This window comes from Amblyraja radiata, chromosome 5 (assembly GCF_010909765.2).
Source record: "Amblyraja radiata isolate CabotCenter1 chromosome 5, sAmbRad1.1.pri, whole genome shotgun sequence".
In the NCBI taxonomy this organism is placed as follows: Eukaryota; Metazoa; Chordata; class Chondrichthyes; order Rajiformes; family Rajidae; genus Amblyraja; species Amblyraja radiata.
Window position 1 is genome coordinate 32,557,091 of NC_045960.1, and position 20,456 is coordinate 32,577,546.

A 20,456-nucleotide genomic window follows, 5' to 3' on the forward strand; every position below is an offset into this window, starting at 1 on the left:
AATTTATGCAAACTAATTGTGCAACTTATTCTTAATTACATAAAATAATGATCAATGGTAACCACAGACAACAGCATTCTATGTTTAGAATGAATTCCAGCAGAGGTAATAATAAAATTAATTAGTTGTTAAGAGTTGCACAATATAAGTAGGAGTTTATTTTTTATTATTAATTTATCCACAGGATTTATTGTTCATCCCTGACTCAAACAGAAGCCAATTAAGAATCTACCACATTGGTGAGTCTGGAGTTACTTAAAGCCAGATAGGCAGCAGATTCTTTCCTTAAAGGACATTAGTGAACTGATCAGTTTGTTTGACAATCTGGTAGTTTTATGGCCAATGTTACTAACATTGTTTATGTACAAAAAAATGATTGAATTTGCTGATTTAAAAAAAATTCCAGACTATGTAGATTGCAGAAAGTAATGCAAGCACTAAAAATCTGGTTCACTAAAAGTAAAATTGATATTCAGCAAAAAGGAATCCACCAAATTTGCAATCATTTTGATAACATCACTTTTACATACAACAACAATCTTTAAATGTTTAAACTAAACTTCTTTTGAAAGCAAAAAATTGTCCTCATAGAGCAATACAAAACAAATAATCAGTTACCTTTTCAGGTACTTGGATTTGGACAATTCCATGTCCGCAGCGTCACCAGAAAAAGCAGACTGTTTCAGTCGACCTTCTTCCTTTGGAACATTGAGTTGAGATGAAACTACTTTTGTTGGGCTTTTTCGTATTGGACTGCACTGAGAAGGGCTGTATTGTGATGCACTATGCCCTGAGGAGCTGTGCTGTTCAGGACTGTGCTGCAAACTTGAGGACGGTGGACTGGCCTTAGATGAACTCAGTCTAGGTGGCCCAGCCTGTGAGAAACTGTGATGGGAGGGAATAGATTGTGTAGGACTGAGGCTAGATGGACTAGGAAGTGAAGATAAACTGTGACGGGATCTTGGACTATTGTCATTGTAGGTTGAAAGCCCTGCCCAGCTTTCACTTCGAATGGGTGGAGATTTACGAAATTCACTGTGGACCTTAGTAGAATCAGTATCACATTTAACATCTGTTCCAACTTTTTCTGTTTGCTTGTTCTTTTCAGACTCCTCTAGTGAAACAGTTCCATCAGTTTTCTTTCTGCGTTTGTCTGTGGGCTTGCGCTGTTTTGAAGTCACCGGAGATCTACTGTGGCGTGAAGAAGAACGGGAAGATGATGAACCAGGAGACCTTGCAGAGGATGACCGGCGAGATCGACTTCTGGATCGTTGAGATGTCGATCTACGTTTTGGCGTTCTTGACCTTGAACGGCCTCGTCGTGGACTACGAGACTGTCTTCGATTTTGCCAGTTAAGCCTATAACCACCTCGATAGTATCGGGGTCCTCCTTGATAATAGCCTCTCCCTCTTCCACGATTATTATAGGGACGTCTCATTCCTCTATTACCACGATAATCTCGATATTCTCTGGGATAGTTACGATCTCTACTGCGAGATCGAGAGTAGGATCTAGAACGGGATCTAGAGCTGAGAATCCACAGGAAAGATGTCACAAAAATTATCATTATTTAATCCAAGGAACAGTGCAGAATAAAAACACTAAAATGTAATACAATGCTTTTCATTACAATATCTTTCTTGACTCAAGTTTAAGGACATCTAGAATTAACTTTATTTCCATTTTAACTTGCAGCAGAAGGGCTTAAAATCATAGGAAAATGTCATAAAGCTCACAAGGGTGGTTTTACTTCCTGGATTGAAGAGCAAGTGGATAAACAGCAGCTAACCTGCTATAAAAAATTCTGTAATCAGCTCTCTAACACATTAAATATAGCACAGCTGAAATATCCCAAAGGTAGTGTTAGAGGTTGTCAGCAACCTGATGAACGTAAAAAAGATTATTAATGGGGGAGGGGGAGGACTAATTCTGTTGCCTATGAGAATTCATTTATATAGATACGGAGAACCTATAAATTATAATGATAGGTGATATTTTGCAACTCTGTCAGCAGCAGACATGTGGCGACACTCGTGTACTGCCTAGACGAGGCCAGCTGTACGAATTTGCAATGCAAAACAAAGCATTTCACTGCCTGGACATTTAAGACAATAAATGCTTCTTGTTTAAACAGTTATTGCATCTTATTTACCAATGCATTCAGAAAGTATTCAGACCTCTTCAATTTTTCCACATTTTGTTACGTTACAGCCTTATTCTAAAATGGATTACATTCTTTTTTTTTAATCACCAATCTACACACACCTCATAATAAAGCAAAAACAGCTGTTTAGAAATTTTGCAAAGTAATTAAAAAGAAATAACTGAAATATCACATTTACATATGTATTCAGACCCTTTGCTCAGTACTTTGTTGAGGCACCTTTGGCAGCGATTACAGCCTCAAATCCTCTTGAGTATGATGCTACAAGCTTGGCACACCTGTATTTGGGTAATTTCTCCCATTCTTCTCTGCAGATCCTCTCAAGCACTGTCAGGTTGGATGGGGAGCGTCGATGCAGTTATTTTCAGGTCCCTCCAGATATGTTCGATCGGGTTCAAGTCCGGGCTCTGGCTGGGCCACTCAAGGACATTCACAGACTTGTCACAAAGCCACTCTTGTGTTGTCTTGGCTGTGTGCTTATGGTCGTTGTCCTGTTGGAAGATTAACCTCCACCCCAGTCTGAGGTCTAGAACACTCTGAAACATGTTTTCATCAAGGATCTCTCTGTACTTTGCTCTGTTCTTCTTTCCCTCGATCCTGACTAGTGTCCCAGTTCCTGCCGCTGAAAAACATCCCCACAGAATGATGCTGCCACCACCATGCTTCACCGTAGGTATGGTATTGGCCAGGTGATGAGTGGTGCCTGGTTTCCTCCAGACGTGACACTTGGCATTCCGGCCAAAGAGTTCAATCTTGGTTTCATCAGACCAGAGAATCTTGTTTTTCATGCCTTTTGGCAAACTCCAAGAGGGCTGCCATGTGCCTTTTACTGAGGAATGGCTTCCGTCCGGCCACTACCATAAAGGCCTGATTGGTGGAGTGCTGCAGATATGGTTGTCCGGAAGGTTCTCCCATCTCCACAGCGGAACTCTGGCGCTCTGTCAGAGAAACCATCGGGTTCTTGGTCACCTCCCTGACAAAGGCCCTTCTCCCCGATTGCTCAGTTTGGCCAGGTGGCCAGTTCTATGAAGAGTCGTAGTTCCAAAGTTCTGCCCTTTAAGAATGACGGAGGCCACTGTGCTCTTCGGGACCTGCAATGCTGCAGAAATTGTTTTATATCCATCCCCAGATCTGTGTCTCGACACAATCCTGTCTCGGAGGTCTATGGACAATTTCTTCGTCTTCATGGCTTGGTTTTTGCTCTGACGTGCACTGTCAACTGTGGGACCTTATATTGACAGGTGTGTGCCTGTCCAATCAATTTAATTTACCACTGGTGGACTCCAATTAGTTGTAGAAACATCTCAAGGATAATCAATGGAAACAGGATGAACCTAAACTCAATATTGAGTGTTATCGCAAAGGGTCTGAATACTTATGCAAACGTGATATTTCAGGTATGTATCTTTAATTACTTTGCAAAAATGTCTAAATACCCGTTTTCGCTTTTTTATTATGGGGTATTGTGTATAGATTGATGATTAAAAAAATGAATTTAATCCATTTTAGAATAAGGCTGTAACGTAACAAAATGTGGAAAAAGTGAAGGGGTCTGAATACTTTCTGAATGCACTGTATATTAAGTTTGCATCCAAATCCTTAAACAAATGCCTAAATCATAGTAAAATTCTTTAAAATTCTACATGAATAGAAATTCTATAGCATTACTGTACAACACAAGCTGAAACCCCTCACTTTTGTGATTTGAATGGAATCTTGATAGAAAAAATAAAAAAGCCAAGTGATGATGATAAAATTATGAGAGGGATAGACAGAGTTGACGTGGATAAGCTTTTCCCACTGAGAGTAGGGAAGATTCAAACAAGGGGACATGACTTGAGAATTAAGGGACAGAAGTTTAGGGGTAACATGAGGGGGAACTTCTTTACTCAGAGAGTGGTGGCTGTGTGGAATGAGCTTCCAGGGAAGGTGGTGGAGGCAGGTTCGTTTTTATCATTTAAAAATAAATTGGATAGTTATATGGATGGGAAAGGAATGGAGGGTTATGGTCTGAGCGCAGGTATATGGGACTAGGGGAGAATACGTGTTCGGCACGGACTAGAAGGGTCGAGATGGCCTGTTTCCGTGCTGTAATTGTTATATGGTTATATGGTTATCAGCAGCCTATACCCAGTTTCTGTGATCCTGTATCCAGAAAACAAACCCGTTTCTCTTAGAAGTTACCAAGACAGGATTTTGCAACATAAAAGATAATTTGGTCCATCTTGCGACAATAAACTGTTTAGATCGCGGCCTTGTCTTTTCCCCATATTCTTCAATTAAATGATTACAGATATTTATTTTCAATATCATTATTGATTACAATTACTCTTTTGTACTGAGACCAAAATTATCCAGTAAGAAATACACATGGAGATATTGTGCTTTGTATGACATGAGAGAAAATCTGCACATAGGACTACATCCTGACCTTGGGTAATGACCCTTATTCTCAGCTTCATTCTTCCAAATTCCATTTTTTTTTAAAATCAAAGTTTCTTAAATCTTTGGAAGCTACAATTCTTATCATTAATACTTATCCAAAACTTTTAAGATAGAAGTGTTGATGGATATGAATAGATAATAGATAATCTGGGCGGCCATGGTGGCGCAGCGGTTAGAGTTGCTGCCTTAATTGGGTTCGATCCCGGCTACGGCTGCTGTCTGTACAGAGCTTGTATGTTCTCCCCATGACCGCGTGGGATATCGACGAGATCTTCAGTTTCCTCCCACACTCCAAAGACGTACAGGTATGTAGGTTAATTGGTTTGGTGTATGTGTAAATTGTCCCTAGTGTGTGTAGGATAGCGATAGTGTGCTGGGATAGCTGGGCGTTGTGGGCTCGGTGGGTCGAAGGGCTTGTTTCCGCGCTGTATCTCTAAACTAAATTAATAGTCCCACAAAACACGAAACTATTATTATAAGCAAGAGTAAGTAAACACATCTAAAATCATTACCTGTATCTCTTTTTCCTAGAACGGGATCTGGAATTCGATCTTGATCTAGAACTGGAGCAAGATCGAGACCTTGATCTCGACGAATGAGATCTTGAATTAGATCGAACCATGCTGATCTTCAGGTATTACTTTCAACAAAATTGCTCACCTACAAACAGGAGAAGTCATGCATTTTACTGTACATCTTAAGTTAAACCATTAACTGCACTTACTAGAGCATCTCATTAATTAAAGCTAAATTTATAAAGCTATGCTCATTTAAGGGTCATGCTTCCACATATCATGCACTTTGCATCCATACATACCCATGCTTCCTGTTGTCACAAATCTGATTCCATTTTTTTTTGCTCAAGGAAGCAGCTGTGACAGGTGGAAACGATTTGCTACTGATTCACTAACCGCTCAGTACGTCACAGATATTTTTCAAGTGTGCCATCATCTATTAATGATTAAATTCAGGCTGCATCTTACTGAATCTTCTTGGAGGAATACACAAAAATATAGACTATGCATTTGGAGATAAATATTGACAGTTTGAGATGGCTAGGGGATTAATTTTGATAAATTCAAATAGCTTCTCTGCCACAATCTCTCTTCTACCCTGTGTTTTTGCATAGTACAGGAACTGCTCTTTCAATGAGGTTATCAGATAAAGAGTATCATATCCAAAATATCACCCCCCCCCCCCCGTGAGGTGGAACATTGCTTTGGGGGACCAGCCCTCCCGTGTGAACATGGGACCCAACGGGTCCCACTTAGTCTAGTATATCCCCCCCCCCCCCCCCCCCCCCCCGTGAGGTGGAACATTGCTTTGGGGGACCAGCCCTCCCGTGTGAACATGGGACCCAACGGGTCCCACTTAGTCTAGTATACAATTAAAAGTCTCGTCTTGTTTTTCTGTCTGTTTGTGAGATCAAGGAACTACACCAAAATGGTACACAATAGCGCAAACATTTTTGCAGAATCTTACTCAGCTTTTTCCCCATGGTCGTTCATATCAACTTTCTTCACATTTGATGTTATATTTTACAAGAAACTATACATTTTTAAACTTAAAAACTCAAGACTTGGTGCAAGTATACGACGGCTGATAGGGTGGAAGGTGAAGACAAGGGGGCTGATGGGGTGGAAGGTGAGGACAAGTGGGCTGTTGGGGTGGAAGGTGAGGATAAGGGTCCTCTCCTTCCACGCCATCAGCTGTCACATACAGCGTATAATCCTCCAACATTTTCGCCACTTCCAACAGGATCCCACTACTGGCCACATCTTCCCATCTCCACCCCTTTCTGCTTTCCGCAAAGACCGTTCCCTCCGAAACTCCCTGGTCCACTCGTCCCTTCCCACCCAAACCACCCCCTCCCCGCCGGGTACTTTCCCCTGCAACTGCAGGAGATGCAACACCTGTCCCTTTACCTCCCCCCTCGACTCCATCCAAGGACCCACCAGTCTTTCCAGGTGAGGCAGAGGTTCACTTGCACCTCCTCCAACCTCATCTACTGTATCCGCTGTTCCAGGTGTCAACTTCTCTACATCGGCGAGACCCTGCGCTGGCTCGGCGATCATTTTGCTGAACACCTCAGCTCAGTCCGTCTTAACCTACCTGATCTCGCGGTGGCTCAGCACTTCCCCTTCCATTCCCAATCTGACCTTTCTGTCCTGGGCCTCCTCCATTGTCAGAGTGAGGCCCAGCGCTAATTGGGGGAACAGCACCTCATATTTCGTTTGGGTAGTTTACACTCCAGCGGTATAAACATCTAGTTCTCTAACTTCAGATAGCCCTTCCTTTCTTTCTCCATTCCCTCCCCTTCCCAGTTCTCCCACTAGTCTTACTGTCTCCGACTACATTCTATCTTTGTCCCGCCCACTCTCCTGACATCAGTCTGAAGAAGGGTCTCGACCCGAAACGTCACCCATTCCTTCTCCCCAGCGATGCTGCCTGACCGGCTGAGTTACTCCAGCATTTTGTGTCTACCTTCAATAAAACAGATAGTTTGCACATGCTGATAAACAGCAATGAACAGATGTTGAACCATTGTAATTTTGGGTAGGTACTGGTTGAGGGGCGTTGCTGAACAAAACACTGGAAAAAAAATCATTCCTTCTTCAAATAATCCATGGGATCATGAATAGATAAATTATACCAACTTCATCCTAAGGATTATGTTCTGCGCAACATTTAATTCTTGAAATGGGACCTGGCAATATTTAGCCAAGAAATAAAACATATCAATTCAGCCAGTTGAACGCAAATATCATGCTCTACAAGGTTAGGAATGTTACAATGTACAACTTACAATGTGTAACTGCTGCTAAAACTGTGACATCTCCACTGAAGATTTCAAATTCAAATTAACACCACTATAATTAACATAATATATTAAATAGTATTTGTGAGATTGAGAAAAAATGCTGAGATCCTTCAGAAAATGAAAATGTCATGTTTCATTAACAGAGGGAGCTCTGGGATGGTTGAAAGAAATGGGTTTCAAGGTTTTCCAAGGTCAGAGAAGAAAAATTATTAAAATAGGTCATCAGTGTTGCTCACAACAAAAGCCGAGGAATGGACACGAACGTCAAAGTTAAAGAACTTGTGGTAAAATTCTTAGCACAGATATGAATTTCAAATTAAAATAAAGAGAAAACTATTTCAAATCAGCAAGGCTAAGAGGCATTCAAAGTTTAAGTACATGTGGCTGAAATCTGAACAATTAGGAATTTTATGTAACAGTGATTGCGAGATAAGTTGTGACAGAAGGTGATCTAAACAAGGGGAGGTTACATTGACAAAATAGAGGCAATAAGGAATATGGATGAATTCACGCAAACGTTTTTTTGCAATTCAGCTAGAGATCAGGCCTTGGCTTATTTGTGGTGCGATAAATCGGCATTGAGATAGTGATACTTTGTTCTTCGATGTGTTTTTTTCCCCTGCAAATTGAAAATTACTATTGTTTCTTTTCCAAAAAAAAGTTTTGTATCAGATAACATACATCAGCTGTATTAATGGACACAAAGTGATGCAATATCATTTTAACTCTTTAACACAATTGAAATGCGAACGTCATTCTTATCCTTGTTTCAAACAGAGAACTTACACTCTGGAGGACAAGTTTAGGCATAGAAAAATTAATTGAAATAGATAGCAGTGATCTAATGTTAAAAGTAACCTAATTATTTACACTTCCAAAGTTATTCAACTGGATTATGATAAGATGCATCTAAATCGTTTGGTTAATTGCAATCAGTGTTCCTTTTCTTTATTTCACCATCCACTGTTTTAGAAACATAGAAAATAGGTGCAGGAGTAGGCCATCCAGCCCTATGATCATGGCTGATCATCCAACTCAGTATCCCATCCCTGCCTTCTCTCCATACCCCCTGATCCCTTTAGCCACAAGGGCCACATCTAACTCCCTCTTAAATATAGCCAATGAACTGGCCTCAACTACCTTCTGTGGCAGAGAATTCCACATGGTTTTAATGGTACTTTCCGGGGCCGGCAGTATTCGCAGCAGAGAGGAGCTAGAGCAGTTTAAAATTTCAAGTACAGGTAGGGACCCGTTCTCAGGTTGAGCACATAGAAGATAAGGCTTTACTTCTCCTTAATTTATTTTAAGTGTGTATTAAAGGGGCATTTGTGACAGTCAGTAAAATAATATGCTCCACCTGTCAAATATGGGAAATCAGGGAGTGAAGTGTAAGTACAAGTACAATACAAGGGTAGGCCAAAATGATGGTGTAACTCAGCAGGACAGACGGCATCTCTGGAGAGAAGGAATGGGTGACGTTTCGGGTCGAGAACCTTCTTCGGACTGAGAGTCAAGGGAGGAGGAGACAGAGATAAGGAAGTGTCAGGTGTGAGAACGAGACAAAGGGGGTGGAGATCAAGAAAAAGTAGAATAGATAATTGTTAGCGAGAAGGTAACAACAAAGCAAACAGAGATAAAATCTTTCTCCCACCCCCCATCAGTCTGAAGAAGGGTTTCGGCCCGAAACGTCGCCTATTTCCTTCGCTCCATAGATGCTGCTGCACCCGCTGAGTTTCCCCAGCAATTTTGTGTACCTTAGAGATAAAATCTAATCAGGGACAGTCAGACTGTTCTAAAGTCCTGCATGTTGTGTCTGTCTTTGGTTTAAACCAGCATCTGCAGTTCCTTCCTGCAATTCCAGGTAGTCCTTGCTTTCTCCCTCCTTCCCCTCCCATTCCCAGCTCTCCCACAGCCTACTGTCTCCGCATCTTTCTTTTTCCCACCCCCCACCCCTCCCGACATCAGTCTGAAGAAGGGTCTCGAACCGAAACGTCGCCTATTCCTTCGCTCCAGATGCTGCCTCACCCATTGATTTTCTCCAGCTTTGTCTACCAACGGGATCCCACCACTGGCCACATCTTCCCACCTCCTCTCCTGTCAGCTTTCGGCAGAGACTGCTCCCTCCGTAACTCCCTGGTCAATTAGTCCCTTCCCACCCAAACCACCCCTCTCCTGGCACTTTCCCTTGCAACTGCAGAAAATGCTACACATGTCGCTTTACCTTCCCCCTTGACTCCATTCAAGGGCCCAAGCAGTCTTTCCAGGTGCGGCAGAGGTTCACCTGCACCTCCTCCAACCTCATCTATTGCATCCGCTGCTCTAGGTGTCAGCTGCCCTACATCGGTTAAGCCAAGCGCAGGCTTGGCGATCGCTTCGCCCAACACCTCCGCTCGGTTCGCAATAACCAATCTGATCACCCCGGAGGCTCAACACTTCAACTCCCCCTCCCATTCCGAATCCAACTTTTCTGTCCTGGGCCTCCTCCATGGCCAGAGCGAGGCCCACCGTAAATTGGAGGAGCAGCACCTCATATTTCATTTGGGCAGTTTACACCCCAGCGGTATGAACATTGACCTCCAATTTCAGGTAGTCCCTGTTTTCTCTTCCGCTTCCTAGGTCTCCCACAGCCCAGTCTCCATCACTTCCTTTCTTCTTCCCCCGCCCCCCCCCCCCCCCACACCCTCACATCAGTCTGAAGAATGGTCTCGACCCAAAACGTCGCCTATCTCCTTCGCTCCATAGATGCTGCCTCACCTGCTGAGTTTCTCCAGCATTTTTGTCTACCCATTCACAAGTTCTGTTATCCCACTTTCCTCACTCACTCCCAACACATTAGGGGCAATTTTACAGAGACAAGTTAACCTACAAAGCCAATGCGTCTTTGGGATGTGGGAGGAAACCCACATGCTTCCAGGGAGAAAGTGCAAATTCAACACAGACAGTGCCCGAGAACAGGATCAAACACAGATCTCTGGCGTGTGAGGCAGCAAGTCCACCAGCTGTGCCGCTATACTTTATTTTCCAACACACACAAAATTATACATTGATAACTTTGGTTACTAAAAAAAAACTATCCATTTTCAGTCTTAAATCTCTAAGTGACTCTATGTCCCCCTTTACAATCACTGTATGTTTTAAATCAGTTCAAGACTATGGGGCAGTACATTGGCCATAAAGTTGCTGCCTAAAATTGCCAGAGACCCGGAATTGATCCTGAATATGGGTGCTGTCTGTATGGAGTTTTGTTTACTCGTTTGTAACATTGTTACAGAGAACTATGTTTAAATATTCTGTTGTGCTGCTGCAAGTAAGGATTTCACTGTTCTAACTGGGACATGAGAGAATAAAACACTCTTGACTCTCTTTTTTGACACTAGTTCTATCCCACACATTAGCGATGTAAGTTAATACGTCGCTAATGTGTGGGATAGAACTAGTGTACGGGTAATTGGTGGTCGGCGTGGACTCGGTGGGCCGAAGGGTCTGTTTCAAAGCTATATCTTTAAATTAAACTAAAAACACTAAAACCAGAGGAAATCTAAAGAAGGGTCTCTACCTGAAACGTCACCCAATTTCTTCTATCCAGAGATGCTGGCTGCTCCATGGAGTTCCCCCGCACAATTAAAGCATAGAATAGTCTTCACCCTACCATAGGTATCCAACCAGACGCAACTAAAGTTAAGGTAGCTCTTTTTTCCCCAATAAACTTTTTTTGCTTCCGTCCAAGTCAAGAGTCAAGAGAGTTTTATTGTCATGTGTCCCAGATAGGACAATTAAATTCTTGCTTGCTGCAGCACAACAGAATATGTAAACCAAGCACGTGCCGTCAGGGTAGGCAAGGTAGGCATTGCCTACCCTGACTAAAATTATGACGGTAATTTTTAAATATAAATAGTAAAGGCATGGGAGAATTATGCCCATCAAAGAGATCGATCTCTTAGGTAGGCATAATTTTCCGTGGCTTTCAACCGCAGCACTTGTAACATGTGAAGGTCTGTGCAGCCCACGTGCCGTCCGCGCTGCTTGAAGCCGTCAATTTCAAGCGGAGCTGAAATTCTGCCTTTGCAGTGCTGCGCATGCGCAGCGCAAGTTTCTTAGCGGGTTTTTCAAATATGGATTGCCATTATCTGAAGGGTATGTTAGGAAGCAAAGAGAGAAGAATGGAGTTTGTGTACCAATACCGTGGTAAGTACATTTCTTGGTACTTTATGTTTTTAAATACTGTATTTGCTGGGGTGGGTTGGGGGGGTGGGGAAGAGCTCCTTTCACAGTGTTTGAGGAGTCTGGCCCGGGGTAAAGTTGCGGGGAAGGCAGGAGCATTATGACGGAGGGGATCGGGGCCAGTAACCCACTTGCGACGCTCCGGGCACGGACAGCAGAACTGGCCGCCACTTCCGAGGAAGGAAGCAGCTCGGGTGACTGCGAGCGGCTGCCGGGACCAGACAGCAGAACCGGCTGCCACTTCAGCCCCTTCTGCTGGTCCCCACTCACCTCTGGCAGTGTTCTCCGTCTGAACTCCTCTCTCCTGCCGCTCGCCGGCCGGCTTCCCGCAAATCCTTAAATTCCAACAGCGCGCTCAAAGGACCAATTGAGGTTACTCAACTGTGGGAATTTAAGGATTTGCAGGAAGCAACTGATATCAGTGAAGCCAGCGAGCGGCAGGTGAGAGGTGTTCAGTCGGAGAGCACTGCCAGAGGTGAGCGGGCCGGCAGAAGGCGCTGAAGTCGCAGCCGGTTCTGCTGTCGGGTCCCGGCGGCCGCTCGCAGTCACCCGAGCTGCTTCCTTCCCCGGAAGTGGCGGCCAGTTCTGCTGTCCGTGCCCGGAGCGCTGCGGCAGCGGTGAGTGAGTCTGATATGATCTCCGACCCCCTCCTTCTCAACACTCCTGCCATCCCCGCATCTTTAACCCCTGGCACAGACTCTCCACACGCTGTGAAAGGAACTCTACCTCCAATTGGTCCCTTGAATTAGTATTGTCATTCAATAAGATGACAACTGATTCAACGTCCCGGTGTGCCCCCGTTTTCCCCACCATCTCTCCACCTGTCTTCATCCTCCGTCCCCCACCCATTCAGTAATTAAAAAATGAAGGAGATTTAGAAGCCTTGGGCAAATTGAATTGCTACTTATTTTTATTTTTTATTTTTAAGGAGAGAATAATCTGCGCATGCATGGTTTAAGATTTTTTTTTTAAAGCCGCCTGCCTACCTTGAGTAATTACTCACGGCACGTGCCTGATGTAAACATAATACAGGACAGGACATAAACGTGCAGTGTGTCTGCATACCATAGACCATATATATACACAATAAATAAACAAATAAAATGCAATAGGCTGTTATTTTTCAGAGTTTGGAGTTTGGTGGTGGTGGGTCCACTACAGTTTAAATTCCATTTCGAATATGTTTGGAGGAACAGGAAACCAAGAAGGAAGAGTTACTCCAGGGAGTTACTCCAGCTCCAGGGAGTGATTCTGCGTTGGTTTTCAGCGGTCGCGGTGAGGCGGCGACCGGACAGCAATGGTGGCCAGATCTCCCACAATGCAAAGGGAGGGAGAAAGTGGCTGATGCCGACCAGTTGCCGAGGCAGTGCGCATGTGCAGGGCGGCACATGCGCACAACCACGGCCGATGATATGCTGGCCATGGTTGTGCGCATGTGCAGGGGGAGGATGTGCAGGCTGTGGCAGTGCGCATGTATAAGGCGGCCTGCTGTGCCAGCGGATGAGGAGCGAGCGGAGACCTGAGACCCGATACGGATGGCGGGGCGGAGACGGAGAGTGACAGAGAGAGAGATCGAGAGGGGGCCTGCTCAGAATTAAACGATAGGTGTCCTGGGTGCTTGCCAAGCCGGGCAAAATGGCATGGCTTTTAGGTTGCCCGGTGGGACTGTAGGTTGCCATTGGCACCCGGGCAACCGCTAATTTCGAGTCCTGCCACCACCCTTTGTGTGAAAAAGTTACCCCTCAGATTCATATTAAATCTTTTCCCCTTCACCTTAAACCTATGTCCTCTGGTCCTCGATTCACCTACTCTGGGCAAGAGACTCTGTACATCTACCCGATCTATTCCTATTATGATCTTATACACCTCTCTAAGATCACCCCTCATCTTCCTGCACGCCAAGGAATAGAGTCCCAAGGGTAGAAAATTCCAAAGATTCACTATCCTCTTTGCGAATGACATAGCCTTCACACAATGCTGTGATCCATGGAAATAAATACTCTGCCAAGGAACACATTAAGTCCACATCGATCATGTTGAGCTCTGTAAAAAAATATTCTATGCTTCAATTAAATATTTTGTTGTTTTAAAAATGTTGGCCCAATCTGCTTAGTATTTCTCCTTTTGCAATTAATTAACTAGGAATTCATTAGGTGAACCTTCACTACACGTCCTCTACAACTTTTTTCATTCTTGGGTAGAGAGATCAGACCTGCACACAATACTCTGGATGCAGTTTCACCAGGGTCCTATATAATTGTGGTAAATCATCTCTAATCAATTACAATCAGATTACAGGCTGGAACAAAATCTCAACTAAGTGTTGCATTACTAAGATTACCTCATAAATCATTTAAAAAGCTCTTTTGCCAACACCTCATTGGTAGTTTGTTGTTGAAGATCGACACAAAAAGTTACATTACAACTTAGAAAATTTAGGTTGTTTCTTTTGAATGGTCATCCAAGGTTTTACTTCTGCAAACGGTACTTTTTGTATTTATTTTAATAACTGGACAATATGATAAGACTTTAAACTTTGACATTCAAGTCAATTTATTGTTTTAATAAATCAATCCTTTTTTTACTTTCCCCCACATTATTTTACTACCAATATCAATTTAATTACTGTACCATACAAGGTTTACAAGAATGATCCCAGAAGCGTTTGACGCCACTGGGCCTGTATTCACTAAAGGTTAGAAGAATGAACGGGAACCTCATTGAAACTTAGCATATAGTGAAACGCTTGGATAGAGTGGATGTGGAGAGAATATTTCCACTGGTGGGAAGGTCTAGAACTAGAGGTCATAGCCTCAGAATTAAAGGACTTTCCTTTAGGAAAGAGATGAGGAGGAATTTCTATAGTCAGAGAGTGGTGAATCTGTGGAATTCTTTGCCATAGAAAGCTGAGGCCAAGTTAATGGATATTTTTACGGCAGAGATAGATTCTTGATTAGTACGGGTGTCAGGGGCTATGGAGCGAAGGCAGGAGAATGGAGTTCGGAGGAAGAGGTAGATCAGCCATGATTGAATGGCGTAGACTTGATGGGCCGAATGGCCTAATTATGCTCCTATCACTTATTATAACAGAATACATCATTGTTGTTCAAAATGTTATACCTTAATCTAGCTCGAGTAGTTTGAAAAAAATGTAGTAAATAGAAACCAAACTGACCAAAACTAAGTTAAAATTGTTGAAATTGGAATGCCCTTCAAATATCATTTTGTTCGAAGTAATTAAAAGAATGTAAAACTAAATTATCCAAATATACCATAAATGCTGTCATCTACAAAGATAGCTACCCCCCCCCCCCCCCCAGTTAACCATCTTTAAAATAGCCAGCAGTATGTTTATTGAGTATATATTGAGATATTGTATTCAACAAAAGCTTTCCACCACTTTCAATTGACCAATAAGACTATTTTGTGTTTGTTTAATATTTGCATGTCTTAAGGCACCTTTCATTCAGGGAAAATCAATGTGTCCATGAGGGAGGAATGATTGGAACTTCAACAGTTCCAGTTTATTTAAAATTTGAAAGCCAGTTCAACATAGAAAACTGTTCAACAGTATTATTTTTATTTGCAAAACAAATCAATGCTTCAGTTCAACAACCTGATTGCAAGGAACTGTAATGTCAGGATAAAGCTCACGCAACAATGAAAGAAACTAATTTGTTCATGTGGTTTTCAATTTGAGAGAACTAATTATTTTAATGAGAATTATTAATTTCAAATGGAGCATTAATGCACATTAAATCACTCAAATACTTTGAAAAACATGAAGAATATTAAGTACATGAATTTCATTAGATTCAGGGAAAGAGTTCTGAAAGAAACTCACGTGAAATGAACATATCTTAATTGAGAAATTTCACTTCAAAATTTCTAGTACTGTATTGGATAGATGATTCAGATATGTATTCCCGCCACTTTTTATGTTTGATACCTGATATTTTCCCACTGGTGCATTGCCATTAAATTGTAACTTTATCTCAGAAATAAATTTGGATCTCTGTGCTGGACTTTGAAACGTAATCACAGGCATTAAAAACTTAACATTTTTTATTTTTACATCCACAGTGATCATCTATCATTATAAATCAATATATCCATTTTCAATTATTTCAATTATCCATTTTCAATTATCACAACCGCTGCAAACCTAGCACTGTGCAATTCAATTTAATGCCAAGAACAAAAACCTGAAGAGACTTCTCAATGGAATTTTGAACCTGAAAAGTCCAACTCTATTTCATATCCCTTCCTGATACTTCAGTTGTTCCACTGCTTGAGCAAAGATTCCAAATGGGATTTTAACTCTGCTTTTAACCAACCAAAATCTTTTGTCACCCTTCCAATCCAAAACAAATGATACATTAATACAGCACTGCACTTTTTATTTAAAAAATAAATCTATATTAAGAGCATAATAGTATCATTTTACAGTTCCCATAGAATTGAATTAAAGATTGCACAAGTTGTCTTACGTACATTTCCTAAAATCATTCAAGCTTTAAGGTTAAGAGATTTAAAAAATGAAACAATGCCCATACCAATGTTCATTAAGTAAGTTTTCTCTGTTCCCCAGTTATGACAAATTTTATGTTCCCAAACACCAATCACACAATTGGAGATATTGGATAAAAACATATTCAATTTTAAATAGAAAAGTTAAGAGAAAAGGTGAGCTTTCTCTCAATGGCTCAGTGTATATCTTGAGTACTTATGCCATGCAAACTGACAATCCTATTTCTTAGACGCTGTTGAAATAATTTACTTCACTTGCAGATAAAAGTACTAACCGTACTTGGCATGAAACATGACCAGGTTTCCATTCTTGACCAACTTTAATGAATATGTATAGGCTAGAATAAAGAGATTTCAGCTTCCAGAATGAATAGCTTGTCCCAATCACACATATCAACAATTTCGGGGATAAGCACAGAATGCTGAAGTAACTCAGCGGGACAGGGACCATCTCTGGTGAGAAGGAATAGGTGACGTTTTGGGTCGAGACCCTCATTAGACGATTGTCATTTATAGATCAAAACCTGATCTATTGTTCAATAGAAAATCACTTACTGCCCATGATGTGACTCTTTTCTCACCATTTTATCTAAATGCACAAATCTTAGTAGAAAACGTCTTATATGCATTTGATTTAATATCTACTACCACTTAAAACAGTTCTGTTTTCCCTTTAAGAATTAAAATACTAAGATTTTATTGGGCAACATTTTTAAATTATTTTTTTTAATTTAAATTATTGCTAAAAATGTCGTATATAAAAGGGCAATATTTTAGGTATTAGTAAAAGAAGGAAAGAAGGCAGCTCTTTATTTTTGGACTGAGAAAAGTTTGTGCATATATTAATCCAGGCCCAATGTTTTAATCAATGTTTTAATCCTTCAGTTGATTTCATTAATTAAACTCTTATAAATATCCAGCCCTGCTTTTCCTATATTGCATAAAGAATTTGTTTCTTTTAAACTGTCCCTTCACCATGACATGCGAGGAGGCTGCCCTTTATTTTTAATTGTTTACCACTGTGGGCCCACAGTAATTATTCCTATTGGGCGAATTAAGAATGATGACACCTTCTCCCTCCATGGAATGTTGCTTGCGTTTCCATGGTGCTGAAGTCCAGTGTTTTCACCCAACACAACATTTAAGTAGAGAACAATAACCAAACCAATAAAGCATAGAAAACGTTTTTAAAAATTCAATTTGATCTTTATCATTTCACCTGTAAATAAAGAGCTATCGTATCCTTGAATTACTGATTAACGTACCGGAAAACATTGCAGAGATTATTCCCTCGGGGTTGAGAAAACACAAAATTAAATGGCTCAAATTAATTCCTAAAAATAACCACAATATTTCATCTAGAAGCATAATTACCCAATGAAGGCAATAAAAATCACAACTTCATTTTAAAAGGGAAAAAGACTACTCAAGAGGGAGAAGTATACATTTTGAATTGAATTGACTGCCTATTTGCAGTCTCTGGTTTAGTAACTCCTCAATCACGAACATTTATGTGAAGAACATGAATTATGACCGTCGCCATTGGTAAATTTTTTTTTTTAAATGAACTAGTAGGCAAACATTCCTAATCGCCATAGATAACACTTTTCGGCCTGGCGACCATTGGGGAAATTAATAAAAGTGCACGTATTACATATGAAACAAAAGTATTTTAAACGCCGATTCTAACCGCCTGTTGACGGAGGTTGAACTCCTAGAGAGTAATAAACTCAGGCTTGTGTTTCCATAGTGTACATGGAATTATTAAACATAACAATTCCCAAAACTGAGAGCAAGCCCTTGAAACCAGGCCCTGGCAGCCGCAAATAAACGCCAATTACAGCAACAGAGCGCGTCGACGATAGGGAAAAACTGGCTGCTAACTGTCAAGACAAACCCGTATTTTGTTTACATTGGACTTTCTACGGCTCCCCGACACCCAGACGACGGCCGGAGCCGGTGGGACATTTATTTCGCCATAAAATCGACTCCTGGCGCAGGCGAAGAAAAGCCATTTTGAACCGTCTGCCCCGCACGGCGCTGCGCCTTGGAGCGGATAGAGCCACTATTACCCTCACAGCCCACCATTAAACCGACTTATTTTACTCAATCACTCGGTCACCCTCGACTTGTGGGGGCAGCTAGATCTGATCTCGCGTCTTGGCACAAACCTGCCAATTCCTGGCATCCATCAAACGCTACCGGACGCCATCTTGACTCCCGAACAACAGGGGCGATCGGATCGGGCAGCGTTGGTTTCTCCTTTGACGAGCGCTGGCCAAACCCACTGCAGTTCCCGCTCCAGCCAGGGGAGGGGCGCTCTCTACACGGAGTTTCAGTGGCAGTTGGCCCGGTCTCCCCCGCTGGCCAACCCACTGCAGTTCCAGCACTTGCCAGGAGAGCGGCGCTCTACACGGACTGACGGAGGCGGGTGTCCCGGTCCCTGACACCCGCGGCTGAAGGCATCATCACCTTGTGAGAGGTGCAAAGAAATTCAGGGAATCGAGTGTGTCATGAGTGTTTTATTGTCGTATGTCTCAGACAGAACAATGAAATTCTTACTTGCAGCATCACAATAGAATATGTAAACATAGTACACTGTAAACAATATAATAAATGAAAAGGCAAAGTTCAGTGTGTGTATATATACAGTATATATATGAACGTACACACATTTTTCTATGTATACATATATATTTGTATAGGGAGGTTTCACAGCAGTCGGGTCACGACCCATGACCCGTACTGTTGCTACGCTACGCCAAGTGGAGTACACGCGATGAACTGCAGGTAAGCACTTACCATTGTTTCCAGCTTAGCCCACCGAAATTGTCAATTTTTGTACGGTAAATAATTATGGAAATCGGGATAAGCGTGAGAGACATTTAGCCTACTTCAGAATTCCAAAAGTGAGGAGAAATTACGGTAGATAGAAGCGAGAGCGAAGGGACAACAACAGCCAAAGTGCTTGGCGAACATTGGCCGTTTGCTCACTGCATTTCATCAACTAAGGCATTATTTGTGTTTTTTCTTGATTCCTTTGGCATCTAAAAAGTTTCAGAAGTGATAAATCTGGCTGTAAATTTTTTAAATCGCCCATGGTTCTCAAGTGGGTTTTTACATACAAAAAGAAAACGCCTCTGAAGCAAAGTACAGCCAGATTTATCACTTCTGAGACTTTTTAGATACCAAAGGAATCAAGAAAACCACAAATAATGCCTTACTGTTGATGAAATGCAGTGAGCAAATGCGATAATTCCCAATATTTTCAATTCCGATATCTGCACGGCCAATGTTCGCCAAGCACTTTAGCTGTTGTTGTCCCTTCAGCTCTCGCTTCTCTTTACCTTCATTTCGCTTCACTTTTGGAATTCTGAAGTTGGGTACATGTCTCTCACACTTACCCCGACTTCCACAATTTTTTACAGCGCAGAAATTCAACATTTTGGCGGTTTTTAACAGGTAGGAAAGTACGCGTTTCCTGCATTAATAACATATACCGGAAGTTACGGATGTCCTCCAGATGGATTGAGCAGCTCCGTGCGTCAAGCCCTATGACCTTACGTGCACACCCCCTATATATATATATATATAAACAAATATACATATATATATACATATGTATGTATATATAAGCACACACACATACCTGCGGCGTCATAGACACACTATCCACCTCCACACACACACTAACCACCCCCCTTGATATTATATTAATATTAGTCATTCGCTCCTTTTACCCCATCCCCGCCCTATCCACTCACGCATACCCCCAACTCGCAGGCATGGCTAGAGAGGGAGAGGGAGGGGGCAGAGAGATAGAGAGGGCAGAGAGAGGGAGGGGGTAGAGAGAGTGGGCAGATAGAAGAGGGAGGGGGCAGAGAGAGAGAGGGAGTGCAGAGAGCGAAGGGCAGAGAGAGGGAGGGCAGAGAGAGAGAGTGGGGAGAGAGATTTAGGGCAGAGAGACGGAGGTCAGAGAGAGGGAGGGCAGAGAGAGAGAGAGGGAGGGCTGAGAGAGGGGGGGCAGAGAGAGGGGGCAGAGAGAGGGGGAAGAGAGAGGGGGGCAGAGAGAGGGATGGCAGAGAGAGGGAGGGGAGAGAGAGGAAGGGCAGAGAGAGGGAGGGCTGAGAGAAGGGAGCAGAGAGAGAGGGGCAGAGAGAGGGAGGGCTGAGAGGGGGGCAGAGAGAGGGGGAAGAGAGAGGGGGAAGAGAGAGGGGGAAGAGAGAGGGGGGAAGAGAGAGGGGGGAAGAGAGAGGGAGGGCAGAGAGAGGGAG

At 42.5% G+C, this 20,456-nt stretch overlaps 1 protein-coding gene across 6 annotated transcripts in view; it reads right to left on the minus strand.

The window, feature by feature from the left end:
- The window catches only part of bclaf1 (BCL2 associated transcription factor 1), a 44,906-nt gene extending 26,373 nt beyond the window's left edge, over nucleotides 1-18,533 (minus strand). For 3 of the 6 annotated variants that reach the window (XM_033020957.1, XM_033020958.1, XM_033020954.1), the window contains exons 1-3: nucleotides 18,354-18,460; nucleotides 5,123-5,270; nucleotides 619-1,530 (exon numbers count right to left, since the gene is read on the minus strand). In XM_033020957.1, the coding sequence (XP_032876848.1) occupies nucleotides 619-1,530; nucleotides 5,123-5,232 (1,022 nt within the window). In that variant the 5' untranslated portion in view covers nucleotides 5,233-5,270; nucleotides 18,354-18,460. Of the gene's footprint in view, nucleotides 1-618; nucleotides 1,531-5,122; nucleotides 5,271-16,457; nucleotides 16,521-18,304 lie in introns of all 6 variants that reach the window. The other 3 variants (XM_033020956.1, XM_033020959.1, XM_033020955.1) reach the window with 3 other exon arrangements.
- Nucleotides 18,534-20,456: the final 1,923 nt, after the last annotated feature.